Source organism: Anastrepha ludens, chromosome 5 (assembly GCF_028408465.1).
Source record: "Anastrepha ludens isolate Willacy chromosome 5, idAnaLude1.1, whole genome shotgun sequence".
Classification (NCBI taxonomy): Eukaryota; Metazoa; Arthropoda; class Insecta; order Diptera; family Tephritidae; genus Anastrepha; species Anastrepha ludens.
Genome location: NC_071501.1, coordinates 121,069,192 through 121,088,668, shown reverse-complemented (window position 1 = coordinate 121,088,668; position 19,477 = coordinate 121,069,192). Strand labels below are relative to the sequence as shown.

The following is a 19,477-nucleotide window of genomic DNA, read 5'->3' as shown; positions in this document are numbered from 1 at the left end:
AACCGCATATCGTCCACATACATATCTTCCAATTCGGGCCATAAAAAGTTCGTTATCATCTCACGATAACGAACACTATTCACAGTAACTGCCTGACCGGCCTCATTTTGGATAAAATACGGCCCAATGATGCCTCCGGCCCATAAACCGCACCGAACAGTCACTCTTTATGGGTGCATTGGTTTTTCGGCAATCACTCTTGGATTATTATTCGCCCAAATGCGGCAATTCTGCTTATTGACGAATCCACTGAGGTGAAAATGTGCCTCATCACGAATCACGAAGTGCGCAATATGCATTTTGATTTGAACGCCCGTTTTCATAATAAGCCTGAATAACTTTAACGCGTTGCTCGATTGTGTATCTTTCCATGGTTCAAATTCAGTTAGTCGGAAATTAAAAAATGTCAAATGGAATGCAGAAAACAACTTGACGTTTATTTGTGGTGCACATTCCACATCAGCCCTTCAAATTTAACCACCCTTCATTTATTCTTGTTAATTCTTTTTGAAGTATATCTTCTTAGGCGTCGATGGACGAGCGATAATGGAGAGCAAAATTTCAAGGTCATTTTTGGACATTTTTGTTCCACGAGAGAGAAAAAGATATAACGTGGAAGAAAAGGAGAGAGAGAGCTATACCTTATATATATCTTAGATACACTTTAGGCTATTCACGTCTCCGTTTTGTGCGGTCCTTCGTCTTTTCTCCCAATCGTACCCTGAGGCTCTAGTCTAAGTCGTAAGACATTACTCGTATTGTAGGAGCAAGAAAGAACCACGTGTACATTATATACAAGGCGTTAGAATATAACAGAGAGAGAAAGAGAGTGACGCGTAAACGTACAGCACTAGCGCACTGCTATAGTAGAGCGAAAGAGGGCTACAAATTGTTAGAATAGGATAGACAGTATTGCGCATGCGCGTGCCTTGTCTATGCAGGTTGTAGTGTTAGACGCTATAGGTGCGCACGGCTCTAACGCCACGCTAATACATCGGAGCGAGAGAGAGCAACGTACAGTTAGAGTACGACAGATCGTATTGTGCGTGCTGTGGCAGTACGCGTGGGCGACAGGTATAGGTGTGTTCCCGCACGACACTTTCATCTGTGTTCCCACACAACTCCCCCCAAATGAAAGCCTTATCTGGGAACCGATAAGGTTGAGTTTAATGCTCATGATTAACCCGTGGAGCGGGTTTCCACCTAATGTTGTACGGGTAGGCTCGTTGAGGTGTCTGATGAGAACTCGTCGATGGGATGTAGAGTCGAAAACTTCGCTGCTGGCTAGATGGGCTGGCTTGAGGCGTTCGATATTTACGTTTATTTCTCTGCCATTCACTTCTATGGTGAAGACCCGTACATCCAATCTCTTGATAACTTTGTGCGGACCCGAGTACGGTTGCTCGAGAGGTCGTTTGTTTGCATCGACTCTCAAAAATACGTGTGTGCACGTGGACAACTCTTTGAAATAGAACGTTTTCTGTCGACCGTGGTGTGTTGTTGGAGCTGGCCTGATTCTTCTCATATGTGCGCGGAAATCTTCGAGGAAAAACTGGGAATCCACTGGTGGGTCTCCGTCTGAAAAAAACTCACCTGACACTCGGAGGGTTGTTCCGTAGAGGTACTCTGCGGGTGAAGCTTTAAGGTCTTCTTTATAGCAGGTCCTTAGGCCTAAAAGTACCGATGGTAGAACCTGAGTCCACTGTGGAATCTGGTGGCACATGATTGACGCCTTAAGAGTGCGGTGCCATCTTTCTACCACCCTGCTGGTATGCCGTGGTTCGAATGCGTTTTCCACCCACCAAGCGAGATAGGGCCATAAAGAGCGCACTTTCAAATTGTGTGCCCTGATCAGTGGTGAGCAGCTTGGGGCATTCGTATCGAGCAATCCAGCTAGAGTAGAAAGTATTGGCAACTGTGTTTGCCGTGATGTCTCTAATGGGTACTGCTTCGGGCCATTTTGTGAATCGGTCGACCATAGTCATACAGTATCTGTACCCCTGAGATTCCGGCAAAGGTCCAACCAAATCCAGCCTCGTCTGGGCTAAGGAATTCGGCAGGAGCCGGATGTACGTGGCGACCTACTTTGGAGCGCTGGCACGGAACACACTCGCGAGCCCACTGAGTTACATCCTTATTCATGCATGGCCACACATACCGTTGAGCTATAATTTTGACTGTTACCCTGCCGCTGGGGTGTGCGAGGTTGTGTAGGGCTTCAAAGATCTTTCGGCGTAGCGATGTTGGCACGAATGGTCTGATGTTGTTGGTTGAGACGTCACAGAACACAGTCTGACTATTAGGACCAAAAATTAGTGATTGCAGTTTAAGCGATGTTTCATTGTGAGGCAACAGGTACTGTAACTCTTCGTCCGAAGCCTGGGCGTGCGATAGTTCGTCGTAGTCGATCACTGCTGGCATGTGCATAGTCTCCACGCGAGAAAACGTGTCTGCTACATTTTGTTTGAACCGGAAATGTACTCGAAGTTGGTGGTAAATTGGCTTATGAATCCCAGCTGTCTGATTTGGCGAGGAGAAGATTTGTCTGATTGCTGTCGGAAGGCGAAAATGAGGGATTTGTGATCCGTTCTCACAACGAACTCGCGTCCTTCGACCCAATGGCGAACATTTTTGATGGCCTCGTACACAGCCGTCAACTCCCTATCATACGTACTATAGTTAATCTGCGCGGGTGATAACTTCTTAGAGAAAAATCCAAGCGGCTGCCAAACGTTATTGTTATTTTGCTCTAATACCGCCCCTAAAGCGGTGCTGGATGCATCGCAAGTGATTCGAAGTTCAGCGGATGGTGAAGGGTGTGCCAGTAAAGTTGCGGTTGCGAGTTGATCCTTGATAGATGCGAACGCTTTGTCTGCCTCTGCTGTCCATGATACTGGCCTCCGATCATTCTTCTTTGAATCTTTCAGAAATTCGTTGAGAGGCGCATGTGTCGTAGCGGCATTTCTAATGTGTCGCCTGTAGAAGTTTATTGCTCCGATGAATCTCCTTAGTTCAATAATCGTTTTAGGCTTGGGAAAGTCACGTAGTGCTTGGACTCGGGTAGGAAGTGGTGCTGACCCGAGCGCTGTTACCCGATAACCCAAAAAATCTACCTCAGCTGCTCCCAAAACACACTTTTCCGCATTAATGCAAAGGCCGTATTTGCTGAGCCGTTGAAACACTAATCGGAGGTGTTGTACGTGTTGCTGTTCATCACTCGATGCTACGAGCAAGTCGTCGATGTAGGCATAGACGAAGTCGAGTCCAGTGAGCGCTTCGTTAATGAAACGTTGAAACGATTGTGCTGCGTTGCGTAGTCCGAAAGGCATGCTAACGAATTCGAACAAACCAAACGGGGTTATTACAGCGGTTTTGGCATATCCTCCTCTGCCACCGGGATATGATGGAATGCCCGCCGAAGGTCAATGGTGGAGAATATGACTTTCCCTGCTAAAATTGTTGAATAGTCATTGAGGAGCGCTATCGGGTACCGGTCGGGAATGGTTTTCTCATTAAGCCTACGGTAGTCGCCGCATGGTCTCCAGTCCCCGTTCTTCTTTTTAGCCATGTGCAGTGGACTAGCCCAAGAGCTGTTTGACGGTCTGGCATGTCCCAACTCGACCATTAGTTCAAATTACCTCTAGGCCACTTTGAGGCGCTCCGGGCATAACTGTCGGACGCGTTGTACGCACGGTGGCCCAGTGGTTGGTATAAAGTGTTTGACGGAATGCTTGGATGCCATGAGGTTGGAAGGATTACCCAGCAATTCCGGAAAAGCCAGCTGTAAATTTGTTGGTTTGAGTAAGTGCTGATGGCCGTGACCGGAGCCGTAGCGTACGATCCTATGCTGTGCGAGTCTGAGTTGGGGTCTATTAAGTGACCGCGCTTGAGGTCCACTATTAGCCCGAGAGCGTGAATGAGATCTGCACCTATGATCGGATAAGGCACCTTAGCGATGCGGAAAATCCAACGGATCGGTCGCTGTAAGCCGATGTTGAGCACGATGACCTTCTCACCATACGTTTCTATTTTGCTGCCGTTTGCAACTTGAAGTCGAAACTGTGTTGGTGTTGTTTGGTCTTGGCGCGAAGGTGGGGTAACCGAAATATCCGCGCCGGTATCGACGAGGAATTTCGTACCTGTTGTACGGTCGTATATAAATAATCGACGAGGAATTGACTTGCCACCAGTATCCGCCGTGTCTACTGGGGGCGATTGGCGTTTCCCTGAAAAGCACAAGGCTGCGTGCACTTTTTAGCACGTTCGCCGAATCTCCGATGATAATAGCACGTGGATGTTGACGTATTGTCGGTGGTGCTGCGAGATACGTTTGTCGAGTTGTTGAAGCGTTTCTGCCTGTCTTCGCCCACTGTCGATCTGCTAAGTTTCTGTGATAGTTTCTCGACCTGTTTAGCTAGCTCGTCCAGTTGCTTCTGTATACCACTGCACACAGTCTCTCGGGCGATTGGCATTACGCAGTGGTTTTCGGAGTCACGCTGAATTGCCATAAGCCTGTTTGCTGTCTGTGCGAGTTTGGCATTGTCCTGTTCACCAGTAGCGGTGAGTGCTAATTGAATCTGTAGAGGAAGTCGATTCAGCCACATCGAGCGGACGAATGATGGGTCCAGATTGTTTCCTCCTAGCCGATTAATTTCTGCCAAAAGTTCAGTAGGGCCTCGTTCCCGCAACTCAATTCCAGACAGCAGCATTTTGAACCGGCGGTCCTGCGGAATTTCAAAATGGTCGACCAGAGCCTCCTTTAGCGCAATATACTTATCTGACAAGGGTGGGTTCGCCACGATGTTCCCCACAATCATAGGCGCGTCTTGGTCCAGGCGGGCGACTACTGCATAGTATTTCGTTGCATCCGCTGTGATCTTCCTGAGCTGGAACTGCGCCTCGACTGCGGCAAACCATAATTGGACTTGTTGGCTCCAAAACGGTGGCAGCTCCAATCGTTCGAACCGGTCAATGTGTGCGGCCAAGGGTGTTTGTAGCTGGGAGGTATTAATTGCTTCGAAAAATTCTTCGCTGGACGCTCCGCTGTGTACGACGGGGTCAGTATCGCCAGTTTTCTCAATGTCTGTTTGCCCTGTTTCCATGATGCGTGTTGGTAAATTGTAGGGGTCACCAATTATGTGGGGGAATAAAACTCCACATATACTTTTAAACTAAAATTAACACGCTTTATTTCCTATGAAAATTCAAGATTAAGATGAAATATAAAACTTGTAAGAGAACTCTAATTTTTATGTCTTGTAGTTGCAAGAACGCTTCTCGAATGATCTATTTCTTCGAATTCATAACGACGTTAAATTCAGTTGAATAGTGAATAAAAATGAATAATGAAATCAGTGTGGCCACACTGATAGGTATAGGTGTGATCCCGTACGACACTTTCATCTGTGTTCCCACACCACGTGTATTATTATTTTTGTAAATTTTGTCTATTTGTATTCTATGCAAATGTTGTTTAATTAGATATATATTCTTTCTCTCTATCTCTCTCTCATTCTCTCTCGGGTCTCTCTCTCTCTCTCTCTCAGTCTCTCTCGGATCTCCCCTCTTTCTTTGTCTGCCTTGAAAGTTTCCCTTTTGTTATGTGTACTACGCTACACGCACTTTTTTTTTAATCCTCTTTGATTAGGTTTTGGCCCTACTTGTTTCATTTTATATTTTAACTATTTTCCGTCTTTTTTATTTTATGTAGCATTTTAATTTCTATTGTTCTATTTTTCCTTGGTTTTATTTTTTTCTTTTTTTTTCATTTTAATTACTTTTCTTTTATTTTATTTTATGTTGTTCTATTTTTCATAATTTTTCTTATTTCATATTTTAATTCCTTTTCATATATTTTTGTATTCTTTTATTTTATTTCGGAAATTATATTTTGAATTTTATTTTATTTAAAACTTTAAAATATCCAAATTAAATATGAAATAAATAAATTGTGGCAACTTAAAATTAAGTTGTAGTTCTACAGCTCTTTACGTGCTGTATCTCTATATCTACCTTAATTCCTTTACACACCGTTACATACAACCGTTATGCGAGCAATATTATACTACGCTTGTGCACAAGTGTGCGCGGGTATCAAAGGAGAACTACTTTTACCACTTTACCACTTTACCAGGAAGTAGCGGCAAAAGCAGTCCAGTTGTGCCATTTTCAACACCCTCAAATCTTACAGTTTTCTTACAAATTCTAAGAAGCTACAAACTTCAGCAGCCTCGCACATACAAATACACTCACAGTCAATAGTGTAGCGTAATTAAAATGCAAGTTTTCTCACAGCTCATAATTACGAAAGCAAGTAACGCCCCACTCGCTAAGAACCATTTTCAGTTTTCCACTTCAGTTACATTTTTATGCTACAACGCCTACCGCGCCGAGATTTGTAACGCATTGAATTCGTAAAGCAGGCATACGGCATTGCAAAAATGTACACAAACAAAATCTTTCGCTAGCCTTCTGTGTTAAGATGAACTAAATGAAAGGGAGAATAAAGGGAAATGCGTCACACGAGAGGTAACAGCAGCACTTAAAGTAGCCTGTGAATAACTTAGGATAATAAAGTGGTGGTGGACGATGGCATCGAACCTTTGAAAACGAGGTTAATGCGAGAACTTACAATATAGTGAAAGTAAATGAAATATGTATGTGTATGTGCACAAGTATATGCTTGGCTTAAAAGAGATAAGAAAAAGCAGATACTGTTTTGTCTGTTCGCCTAGCCAGCACAGGAAACAGTTAAGATGCCGACTTCAGCATTCTCTTCAACTTCATGTTGGGCTGAGCGGTAGCAGATGAGTGTAGTCTCTGAGTAAGCACGCGATGTTATCTCTGTGGTGTTAACTAGCGTATCACCGGCAACTCTGTTATGTGTTCAACGACTCTGTGGGTTGGGCGAGGAGATGGTTTCTAATGAATTTGTTATCATAGAAACAATAACAATAATGATTATAATAATAATGATAACTCTTGAAATAATAATGATAAATAAATATAAGAAGAAGGGCAGGCTGCTAGCATACATAGCTTTTCATGTTCCAGAACGTTTTTGTTAGTAGCATTTGAATAGAGGCAAATTACCCACCTGCTGTGGAGAAGAAAGGCTTAGCAGCTGCTGTAAGTTACACACCGCTTATGATACTGTAAATATGTGCACCTTTCACACTGTTCCTTAAGCAGGCATATTAAGTTGGGAATCAACAACAAACAAAGGAACGTGAGACCACTGACAGGTGAACTGGTTGGGTGGTTATGCTGATTAGGCAGCTGGATTTTTGTGAAAATTTTAAGGTAGTTGAAAATTTGCCTACTTATATATTTGTATCTATGCACACGTACATATGTATTTGTATGTACACATATACATTGCGAAAGGATTACTAAATGTTTAATTAAAATATTAAGCGCAACCATATTAAAGAGATGTTAACAGGATGCGATCCAAATAAATTTACTCTTCATATGAACTTCTGCCTGCATTGGACATTATAAACCAAGGCGCATTTGCTACATTATTCAAAAACTTACAAAGTAGGGGAAAGTGAGAGAACAAAATGAAATTTCATTTTGAGGGGAAGTTGCAAGTTTTTATTTTTAAGAATTTGCGAGTGGGAAAAACAGCTAATCGCATAGTAAAAATAAACATGAATTAAAATTTACAAATTGAGCAAAAATTCTATATTTAAATAAAAATGGTCTGATCTAAAGTAAGTAAGCATATTTTAGATAAAATTTATAAAGTTTATCTGAAGTCATATATTAAATAGAAAACGTCCAATGATATAGAGAACCATAGCCTATAGTCACCGTTTCCGCATTCCCCCAATTACAAATCGAAAACATTGAAGGAATTTTTTTTTTCTTGTACTTCTTGGTTATTAACTAATTTGTTTAAAAAGTTTTACCTAATATCAGTCGCCCCTCGGCAGGCAAGGGCAAACCTCCGAGTGTATTGCTGCCATGAAAAAGCTGCTCATAAAAAATATCTAAAATAAAAAATAAGTACTACAATAATTGGGTTTGCTGATTGCCACGAAATAGCTGAAGTATGCGAATGCGCTTTTCACTTTTCATAACCCAATTAAAAATAAAGTAAACACTTGAAAATTTTGCGATAATAATTTCTTTTTTCCTTTAAATATGCAAACTTAATAATCTATATATAGGGTTTTTCAGTAAGAGCGCTTCAACTTTAGAACTTTTTTGAATAAAACACAAACGGTTTGACTTTTTTAACTAATTTTTTTTTTATTATCGAGTTTGAACATATACATTTAAGTATGAAATTCGATTTCTTTTGCATGACAACCGCGTGCACGTTTTACGAAGTCCAATCGTTGAACCCAATTTTCGACCACTCTTTTGCATAAATCGGCCGAAATTCCAGCAATTTCGCGTTCAATATTGGCTCTGAGCTCACAAATCGACGCCGGCTTGTTACTGTAGACCAATGACTTCACATAACCCCAAAACGGGACGGCTTGTTAAATGGACCGTAAAATGGCCGTAATGCTCTTAAAGTAGCAGCAACAGAACGATTATTTTCATAAAAAATTTGCACGATTTGCAATCGTTGCTCAAGTGTGTAGCGTTCCATGATGAAATGTATACTAATGAAGTTTACAAATGACAAGCAAAAAATAAAAATATTGCGTCGTTCGCCCTCCCTATCGGAAAAAAGTTGAAGCGCACCTATTGAATAACCCTATATTAATACGGAGAGCAAAACTTTGTCGTACCTTTTTTTAGTATTAATAGTCAGAGAAAAAAGTTGAAATATATACCAATGGACAGCATATGTGGACGAATAGGTGCAGGTAAAATTAATCACTATTTTACCTGTATTATGATATTATGCTATAATATGTATTATGATATAAAAGTTGATGAAACTACTGGATAATACAGGGTTGGCCATATTAAACTGACCCATGTGATTATTAAAAAAATATGGAAAAAGAAACATTTTTTTGTGTTTCATTGTGAAAAACATTTAATTTAGTTCAAGGAGATTCGTTTACATCACTTTTTGAATATGATATCGCGCAAGTGGTCGCCCTTAGCTCGTATAGCGTAATGTGCCCGTTTTTCGGCGTTTTCCATAGTTTTGGCCAGCGTCTCGGCCGATATGGCGGCTATTTCCCGTCGGATATTGGCCTTAAGTGCGCCTAGTGTCTTTGGCTTGTTGACGTAAACCTTAGATTTCAAATAGCCCCAAAGAAAAAAGTCCGGTGGCGTCAAATCCGGTGATCGTGGCGGCCAGTCAAAATCGCCGCTTTTTGATATCAAACGGCCAGGGAACAAAGTCTTCAATAAGTTGACGGTGGCTCGTGCTGTGTGTGGTGGTGCGCCATCTTGCTGAAACCAGAAGTGCTCCATACCATTTTCACGAACAATCGGCATCACAAAATCGGTTATCATGGCCCGATAACGCTCTTGATTGACGGTCAATGGTTGGTGTTGACCATTTTCAAAGAAGAACGGCCCAATGACCATATCAGCGCAAATGCCACACCAGACTGTAACTTTTTGGTCGTGGAGAGGTACCTCTTCAATAATTTGAGGGTTTTCAGTGGCGTAGAAACGGCAATTTTGCTTATTTACGGTTCCGTTCAAGGAGAAATGGGCCTCATCACTCATAATGATTTGATGCCAAAAATCCTCATCAGTTTGGGCCATTCGGACGACAAAATTGGCATATTCCAAGCGACGAAGCTTATCGGCCGGCAACAGTTGTTGATTTAGTTGTATTTTGTACGGGAATATCCCCAAATCCAAACGAATGATACGTCGTAGAGTGGTCCGAGGGATGTCCAACTGAGCAGAACGACGATTACCTGACGTTCGCGGCGATGACTCGATACTGGCTCGTACGGCCGCGATATTTTCGTTAGATCGTCTTGGCCGCTTTTTATTTGGACGTCGGGTATTAGCCACAGTGCCGGAAGACAAAAATCTTTTGTGCATTTGCTTGATTGCGTTCTTTGACGGCGCACTTTTCACTTTATTTTTTTTTCTCCACGCAAATTGCGTTTTTACAATCGAGAAGGAATTTTGAATGTACAGCTGAACAATTTCAGCGCGTTCTATTGGGGTGTACTGTTTCATGGTATAAATCTCCTTCGACTGACGCTTCCAACGCGGTATGTCATTAGCTGATCTGAAATTACAGTAAAAAGTTATAGGGTTACTCAATGGGTCAGTTTAATATGGCCAACCCTGTATTATAAATTTGATTCAGAAATTATGATGGTCATGGATTAATTAATGATTGTTTTTTATTATGCTTTTTCAAACAAAACTATTTTTTTCCCGTAATACAAGAAATTAAATGTTTCCAATTCATGAATAAAAAAAAGTATGTATAAAAATAAATAATATTTTTGTGAATGCATACTATTATAAATTTGATTCTGAAATTATGATGGTCATGGATTAATTAATGATTGTTTTTTATTATGGTTTTTCAAAAAAAAAAATTTTTTCCGTAATTCATGAAATTAAATGTTTCCAATTCATGAATAAAAAAAATTACCATATTTGAAATACACAAATATAGGATCGCTTAATACAGGTGAAATGGGATATTTTTCGCATTTAATTTCACTACATCTATTCACATATATCATGTAAAAAGTTTCAACATAAGCTATCTATTTATATATGCTTCAACTTTTTTCTATGACTATAAATACTAAAAAAAGGTATGACCAAATTTTGTTCTCCGCATTTATATAACGTATGTGCGATCCTAGTAAGAATAAATATACTTGCGTGTACTTGTACTAACCACACTTAATTCGTTCTCGTACGATTCCTTCCCATATACACCCCGATTTAAAATCTTATACACACCTTTATTTTCTATAAAAATATAATTCATATTACAACAAAAACCCTATAACGCAAAGTGTCAAACTTAAAAAAAAAACATGCTTTTAATTTTCAAAATTTTATCAAAACTTTCAGCTTTTCAACTTTAATTTTTAGAATTTTTCTGAGTATGCAGTTTTATAGCCCAGTGAATTTTAATATTATACAACAAAATGGAAGTTTCAAGTGACTTTAAACAATGTTGATTTTTGGACTTTTTTTTTTTTTTTGTCTGCTAGTCTTTTCCTTCCTTATAAGAAAATTCTGGAACTTTGTGTGGAAGAAAAGTCGATCATTTACCATAATTCGTCTTCGTTTCTGAACACATTCTTAATATTTTATTCTATTTCCTTTCATTTTCTTACCACTTAATTTGGGTTCCTCCATAATAGTCTGCAGAGTGATCCATCCAATTTATTGAATCTTGCGTGGCACTGTTCATTTAGTAACAAAAATCAAAATTTACAAAAATTCGACAAATTTTCAATAAAACACAAAAAAATTGCAAGTATGCAGTTTTATTGCCCACCAATATTTATTGTAACCAATTCTTAGTTTCATGTACAGTAGATTCTGTTTTTATTCGGTAGATATGTTCCGCAAGAAACAGCATAAAAAAAAACAGCATAAAAAAAGCTACCAGTTCTATAGTAAAACTATAGATACGTTTCAAAAGTGCTAAGAACCGCATAAATCTGAAATAATGTAATAAAATCGCATAAAAAAGGGCACTAGTCCCATAGTATTACTATAGATACGTTCCATAGACAGCGTGAATCTGAAATAATTAAATAAAATCGCACAAACAAAATAATGTATTTTTGAAAATTATATCTTTATTTAAGAAACGTCAGAATCGAAAAATAAATTTACGTCAAAAATAGAATCAGACAATACCCACATGTTGCGCATTCGTTTAGGATTTGGCGTAAAATCACTTTCGTCACTTGAGGAAATGTACACGTCTGATCTGAATGGTGATGCAGGCAGTTCCATACTTGTAGGGTTAGCATTTCTGATGTAATCTGTGATGAGTTTTTGCTTAGCTGGTTTAGAATCTTGTTTATATGTACAATTCCCGATAGGTCGACATGCTTTTTTAAATTAAAAAAAAACCGCACTATTTCAAAACCGCTGTACAAAAACTGTACTGTACATCAAAACTCTTCTTGACTTTTGATACATTTTTCCCCTCAAGGTGTTGCGCATTTTCTCCATAGAACAAATGGACGACATTGTTTTTATATGTAACGAGCCGCCCATATGCCAATTTTCGCGACCATTCGAAAATAGTCAATATTGGAATATTTCGCGGGGAATTATTTGCTAATATTTGATAAATCTTGAATTTTTGTCATATCGAGTGGCCGCGGCTCCGTATGTATGTATGCACCCTTATATGTATGTAAATATGTCTTCTAACTGTTCGACAGTCCCGAGTTAATGCGACTTAGGTTCCTTGAACAATTCCAGCGAATCATATGTTTAAATAAAACATAACAGAGTTAAATTTAAGGCAAATTTATATTATCTCCTTCAAAATATGACCCGTCTGAAGCAATACACATGTGCCAACGTTTAACCCAGTCCTCCAAACAACCCCGGTAGGCCTACATGGCCTTCAGCTCCTTCGTCGTATTCTCTTTGATCTCTTTGATCGGTGAGATGGCGCGTTATCATCACGCAAAAGCCAAGAATTGTTTGCTCACATTTCCGGCCGTTTGCAACATACAGCATCTCTCAAAGGCTTCAAAACGGATAAATAATATTCTTTATTGACTGTCTGGACCGATGGAAGGTACTCATGGTGGACTATGCCTTGGCAATCGAAGAAAACAGTCAACATCACCTTCCCGGTTCTTTTTGCTCATAGGGTATACATATCCCATCTTTACACTGACGGGCAAGAAGGCGGTCGCAGTTATTGGTTTTTATATGCATACATTTTGTGTTCGTTGAAGGCTTGTATATATTTATATATAATATAATACACTAGCAAACCGGGCCCCCTTCGCTGGGCACACTAAAATAGAATAGATATGGTTTAGAACAGAAAATATATGGTTTTCATATTATTTATTTCTTTATTCTTTATTCAAGCGCTTTGGCATAACCAATATTTTTTGTTTTTCTATTTGTTTTTGAGTAAATATAAAATATAAATTGAATATCAGGAAAAACGAAGATTGTTTTTAAATTTCAAATCAACGCAAATGAATAAACAATCGTCTTTTTTTCTGATCATCCATAAATTTTTCGTTTCAATTTATATGTTTTATTAAGCATTGGAGCTTTTTTAACCATTATCCATTTATATTTTTCAAAAAAAAAAAACGAAAAAAAATTTTTTTTCCACGAACACATAATTTCATTCGGATTTCACATTAAATTCTCAAATTTCGTAAGAAATTATTCACTGCTCCAAAATCCACTCCAAAAAAATTCACAAACAATTTTTACATGTTGCACTTACGTTTTTTCCTTATGGCATCCAAATCAGAAAGAAATATTGACACATTGTAACTCACACTATCAATTTGACAGTTCAGCTCCGCCCCAAGCGTTAAAAAAGTAAGCGACATTATGGCTGGCTCAAAAGAACGCTGTACCCGTTGCCACTGCTCCGAATTACAACCAAACTTTACGAAACCCATTTTCAATACTTACTTAACAATGTGCATAAGTTTGGTTTAATTCGGTGCAAAGACACGGCGGGTCCACGTTTTGGCATATATTTCGAGACCCTAGTCATCAATAGGTATGAAAATTACCCCGTATTAAAGCATTTATCCACAGCTTTCATTTGATACCCATATTGTACATACACAACCAAAGGTTACCCGGGTCCACGTTTTGACCTATATCTCGAGACCCCAGTCACGGAGCGGCATGAAAAATACTCTGTACTAAAGCATTCACCAACAGCTTCAATTTGATATCCATATTGTACAAACACATTCTAGGGTCCACGTTTTGGTCTCTATCTCGAGACCCTAGTCACGGAGCGGCATGAAAAATACTCTGAACTAAAGCATTCACTAACAGCTTCCATTTGATATCCATATTGTACATACACATCCGAAGGTTACCCGGGCCCACGTTTTGACCTATATCTCGAGCCCTATGCTCCAATAGGTATCCAAACTATACGGAAACCATCTTCAATACCTTCTTAACAATGTGTGTAAGTTTGGTTTAATTCGGTGCAGACACGGCCGGTTAGCGAACACACACAAAAAGTTGACTTTATTTTATATATAAGATTTTTTTCAGTTTGTGTCCGAAAAATCCAAATATCTTACGGAACCCTATTTTTTTCCAAAATAAAATGTAATCCATGTTACTCTTGGATAATGTAGTTTTCGAATGGTGAAAGAATTTTTAAAATCGGTCCAGTAGTTTTTGAGCCTATTCGTTACAAACAAACAAACAAACAAACAAACAAAGTTTTCCTCTTTATAATATTAGTATAGATAATATGCTGGTTGTAGCGAGGAGAGCAGAGAACTAATATGAAATGAAAATTAGACCGTTAGCGAAGCGACCGGCTCTCAGCGAATTTGAAAGAATCAATTTATGGACTGACATAGCAGCAGTTTGTTGACAAAAAAGCTAAAAATGTGTTAGTAATGTACGAAAAAATCAGTTTATAAGAGGCTGCGTTGCCGTCTGAACAACTATTGATTGGAGGAGTGCGAAATGATCGTGCAGAATTCTCATGGTGAAAAGATTTTTAGCGGTGTACTACCTAGCAGACCGGCAGATCGGGTCTGAGCGAGTTTGACAGATATGCCGATGAAAAAATCGACAAAACAAAGGACGTAAAATCCAAAGTTTCCCTCAAAAAATTTTTTTTTCACCATACCTAACGAGCAAACCTGGTATCTATCATCCTTGCAGAATTCTGCGGGCAAACCACCCCCCTGACGTGGCAGCCGAAGTTCCCCTCACAATTTTTTAATGCCTGAGTGTTAAATATTCCAAGCATATGAATGGAGCCTATCAAAAATTAAAAATTAATAAATTTAGAAACTAATAAGAATGAAACTGCTGGTAAATGAAGATTTGATAGTGACAACTTGCATGGAGCTGACTTCTTAAATTGGTCTTCTTTAAAGCATAAACCAAGAACATCTATCAAACTATTTGATAGTTTACATGCAAGCAAATGGCAATGCATGAGAGTACAGCGTATGTAGAAGCACGAGTACTCATATGAACACATACATACATATGTATGTATGCATGTATGTTATGTCTCGCTGCCCCAACTAAAATGTACTTATCCACTACTTACATTGTTTCCACGTTTCCCAAACGATACTCTTATCTTATCACACTTAACATATGCTCGCGTCTTCTTCCGCAAAACTACAAGGAAACATTTCGCTAGATATACGAGTACTTATACAAACGAGTATGTACGCATACGAGTACATTTTGACTGCGTCTTATACCCGATTTACACACGGAGACATCTGGAAGGGAGACACTGGAAATTCTCTTTTCATGTCTCATTCGCGGCCACACGGGCAAAATTGTTTTCGGCAACATTTTGACATTTAATGCTTTAGCATCGTCTGGTTCGGATGTATTCTCGCACGCGCTTACATGTAAAGCGGAAAACGTTCGTCAACAATTTCTTAAATATATGAATGAAAAATGCAAACTGGCTAAATAATAAATAATTTGTTGTTTTTTTATTTAAATATATTTATAAATTATTGTACTTGAATAAAAAAAATTAAATTAAAAATCTTTCATATGTAAATAATTAACTTAAAATTAACTTGAGTATCTAGAAATACGGGGAAAATTAGAATTCAACATAAAAATGCCCCATAATATATTTTAAATTATACCTACTTTACTAGCAAAAATAATCGTGCATTTCCCAAGCAGTGTTCGGATGTTTGTCATCTTTGTTATCTTCCGTTTGCTTGAAAACCAACACATAACTCAGAACCTTCTCCCACAAAAGGAGAAAACAAATGAAGCAACTGTCAAAAATTGCTTTAAGATTGGAAATACGAATAAGAAGCACAAAGCGTGTCGCCAGTACAGGAGACAAATTCCCTTCTCTCTTCCGCGGCCGTCCTTCACCACCGAACAAAATGTTTCCCTTCCAGTTATCTCCTCGTGTAAATGGGCACTTACTGTGGCCCAAAATTTTATTTACAGCAAGCAGCATTTCGTTTAAGATTTCCCTCTTTTATTTCGCAGATAAAATGACAAGCAAAATGAAACCAAGTTGGATGAATGCAAAAACAAAAAAAAACATATGGTGTATGATGCATATAAGCAGATGCAATGTGTAAACTTAAATATTTGTACACATGTAACAATAAATATGTCTTACTCATACACAGCAACCCCATTGAACAGCATACAAAGTTTCTTTATTCGATGTCCATCACTACGCTAATTCACATTAGTTGATGCTACATGCACACGTAGACTTCCGTAGACTTCTGCGTGTTTCCTTAGCTTTTCGAGTGGGTTTATACTGCGAAGTCCCTCGTGGAAAATTCACTGTTGCTGTTGAATTGCAAGCTCTGAGTTGTTGTTGTTGTTGTAGCAGCATAAACATTCCCCATACTTACATATAAGTCTGGGTCGTCTCGGTAAGGTAGAACCGACTGTCGTGGAAACAAGCTGTGAGTAACTCCGCTTACTTGCTAATTTTACACGACAACTTCCAATTCACAACCAGGTTAGTGCTTCCCCTGCTAAGAAGAGAGCGCCCCACTAATAGAAAATATTCCAGCAGGAAATTTTGCTTACGTGTTGTGGGTTTTCCGACAGGGTATGCACTTTGTATGCATGTGCCCTCCTACTATGTTGTTAGCTACATACCCACACACATGCAAGCATCTTAACGCATGTGTTTGCGTTAGCTTATGTGCTTTATGCTTATCTATCGTATCCTTTTGCTTTGCTTGCTACTCGATTTGCTGTTGGACTTTTTTATTTATATCTGTTTGCTTGCTTTTATTATTATATTTGCCTGGAACTACATATGTTCGAACTGCATGCTTTCTCAACACTAAGACTGGCAAGTAGCAACAAAACCAAGCGGAAATTTAATGGGAGAAAATACAAAAAAATAATTATAAAAGGTTCCTGCAATCATGGTCTGCTGATTTTGATAATCACCTATTGGAGTGACAATAAAAGACTGCTAATATTTTCTTAACTGTATAACTTTTCGAATTTCGGTGCGCATTCAAGCGCTAAAGAATAAGGCCCTTTAAATTTTGTATTGAGCTGCTGAAAAATTCTTCGCTTAAGCTCTACAAGCGAACTGTCAAACTAAACAAAAAACTGCGAGCTCTTCTTAAAGGATTTTTTTTTTTTTTTTTTTCATGCGTATACCTATCAAACCGGAATTTCAATCATAAATCCCAATTTTTTATTCGAAAATAGCAGGAAAAATGTGCACCAAATTATTTTTTATTCATTTATTTATTAGAATTATAATTATGAATAGGCACTAATAGCTAATACTATCGATCTGTTCAAAGTAACATATACGCATTGATAGCTGCACATTTTTCCAGCATTTTTTAGGAAATTTATAAATGGCTTGCAAGAAAACAATTCAATTTTGGACCAAATCAGTAATCGAGAATTTTTTCATATTTTCGTAAGGAATGAAAAGTGATTGCGTGACCCATCGGTGACAATAATGGATGGCAGCTAAGCTTATTTAATATGCCGGTAGCCATTCGTTTCGAAGATTCTCAGCTAAGCTCCTCTTTTGATGTTTTGTATATTCTTTAGAACAAAATGCAGCTCAATTTGATTACAAGTTGGCGGTAGCGTTAACTTTAAATAGTTTCTGGTGGATTTAGAAACTTAAGTCAACCGGGGACGTCGTGATTGGTCGGGAATACGAATAAATGGTTACATCTTGCGTGCTCTCAACTTTCTGGGGGCAATATTATTTCATTACTGGTCCCCAGTATTATTCTTATGTCGCTAAAAATTCAAATATTGATACAAATCAAATTTTATGCTTAAAACTCATAAAAAGGGCCACCGATATCCAAGATTGAAAAAAATAATTTTAAGCTAGGGATTTCGCCACCATTAGACAAGCCAAATATAGCCAAATTTATTTTCAAAATATTGATGGCATTATTACTAATCATAATTTAGCGATGTGCGTGTTTTTTTTTTTTAGAATTACATTAGAAACTGCAATTCTATGCGTCAAAATGGAGTTGTTGCTAAATAGATATGAAGTTCCTTCAAGAAAAAGTATTCGCAAGCTCATCGTAAAAGATTGAGTTTGAGTGCAAAAGCAAACTCTCAATGCAAAGACAAACGCTTAGTTCAGTTTAAAAGCACGTCTTTTCTGAAATATTAGACGGCAGATTTAACATATCATTTTTACGCCTCTGTTACCAACACTTCGTTCTAGACATTTGTACTAAGTCGGATACTAATCGCGCCTATTGTGTTTCTTTAGATTTGGATGCCAAAATTTTTGTAGAGCCCTTGCTGAATACTAACTTTTTTGATAAAGAAAATATCGGTTCGAATTTATATAACGTATTTCGAAATTATATTATCAAAATGTTGAAACTACACGTTGCTCTTTAGGAGGTGGAGTTCTTATTACAGTGTACTGTAAACTTTCCCCATCTCGCTCTTACATGAGAGCCCCATTCTTGATCAATAGTTCTTGTGTAAAGAGAAGAGCACATTATGGCTCTTTAAATTTACTTGTCTCATACATCCCCTTAACATCATGACTCAAATCATATGTCATTGATTATTTGTTAAGCCTAGTCTTAGTACAAATTATTTCTTTTGGAAATAAGCTCAATCGATTTCTTAATCTAATATTCGTCAGCGCTGATATTAGTTTGGGGGAAAAAATGCATTATTTTTTAGATATATGGTTGTAGTGATCGATATCTCGTAAAGTATAGATCAAGCAATTTAAGGCTTGTGCTCATTTCAAGGTGTTCATGCCGATACTGTAATAGCTAATTACGTGTAATTTTGGGTTCGTCCATTCTGTTCAGGCATTTTTAATGTCGAAGAAAATGTCGATGAAAATCATCGAAATAGTCGAAATTGACCGGCATGTTAGTAGTCGTAACATTGCTCTGGAACTAAAAATGGATGCTTCTCATTCTTCTCGCCAATGTATATTAACAGGAAATTTCTGGATTTCTTCACTGTGGATAAGACTTGGGTCCATCACTATGATGCTAAATCAAAACAAGAGGCTAAAGAATGGTGTGAACCTTGTTCCTCAGCTCCGAAATGCGCTTGTGTCCAGAAATCGGCGAAGAAGGTGTTAGCATCAGTTGTGTTGGGATGCGAAACGAGTTTCGTTTGTGGATTACTTGCAAACTGAATAAATTCTGAATATTATTGCAGCCTTTTAGACCAGCTGAAGGAAATAATTCACGAAAAATACCCAGTTCGCAAAAGAATAAAATAGGTAAGTTTTCATCAGTACTTTGCACCTCGTCACAAGAGCATTTTTATATGGGCTAAAATCCATGAATTAAAGTTTGAATTGTTGAAGCATCCACTGAATTAGCCAAGTTTGGCCACTAGGGACTTCCAGTTT

The 19,477-nt window shown here is 38.5% G+C and overlaps 1 protein-coding gene across 1 annotated transcript; it reads right to left on the bottom strand.

Moving 5' to 3' along the window:
• Positions 1-4,202: 4,202 nt before the first annotated feature.
• On the bottom strand, positions 4,203-5,102 carry LOC128864870 (uncharacterized). Its single transcript, XM_054104628.1, has one exon. The coding sequence runs from the start codon at positions 5,100-5,102 to the stop codon at positions 4,203-4,205; it is 900 nt and encodes a 299-aa protein (XP_053960603.1).
• Positions 5,103-19,477: the final 14,375 nt, after the last annotated feature.

Excerpts from the sequence above, each read along its gene's own strand:
- LOC128864870 (XM_054104628.1), bottom strand. The coding sequence starts at position 5,102 with ATGGAAACAGGGCAAACAGACATTGAGAAAACTGGCGATACTGACCCC.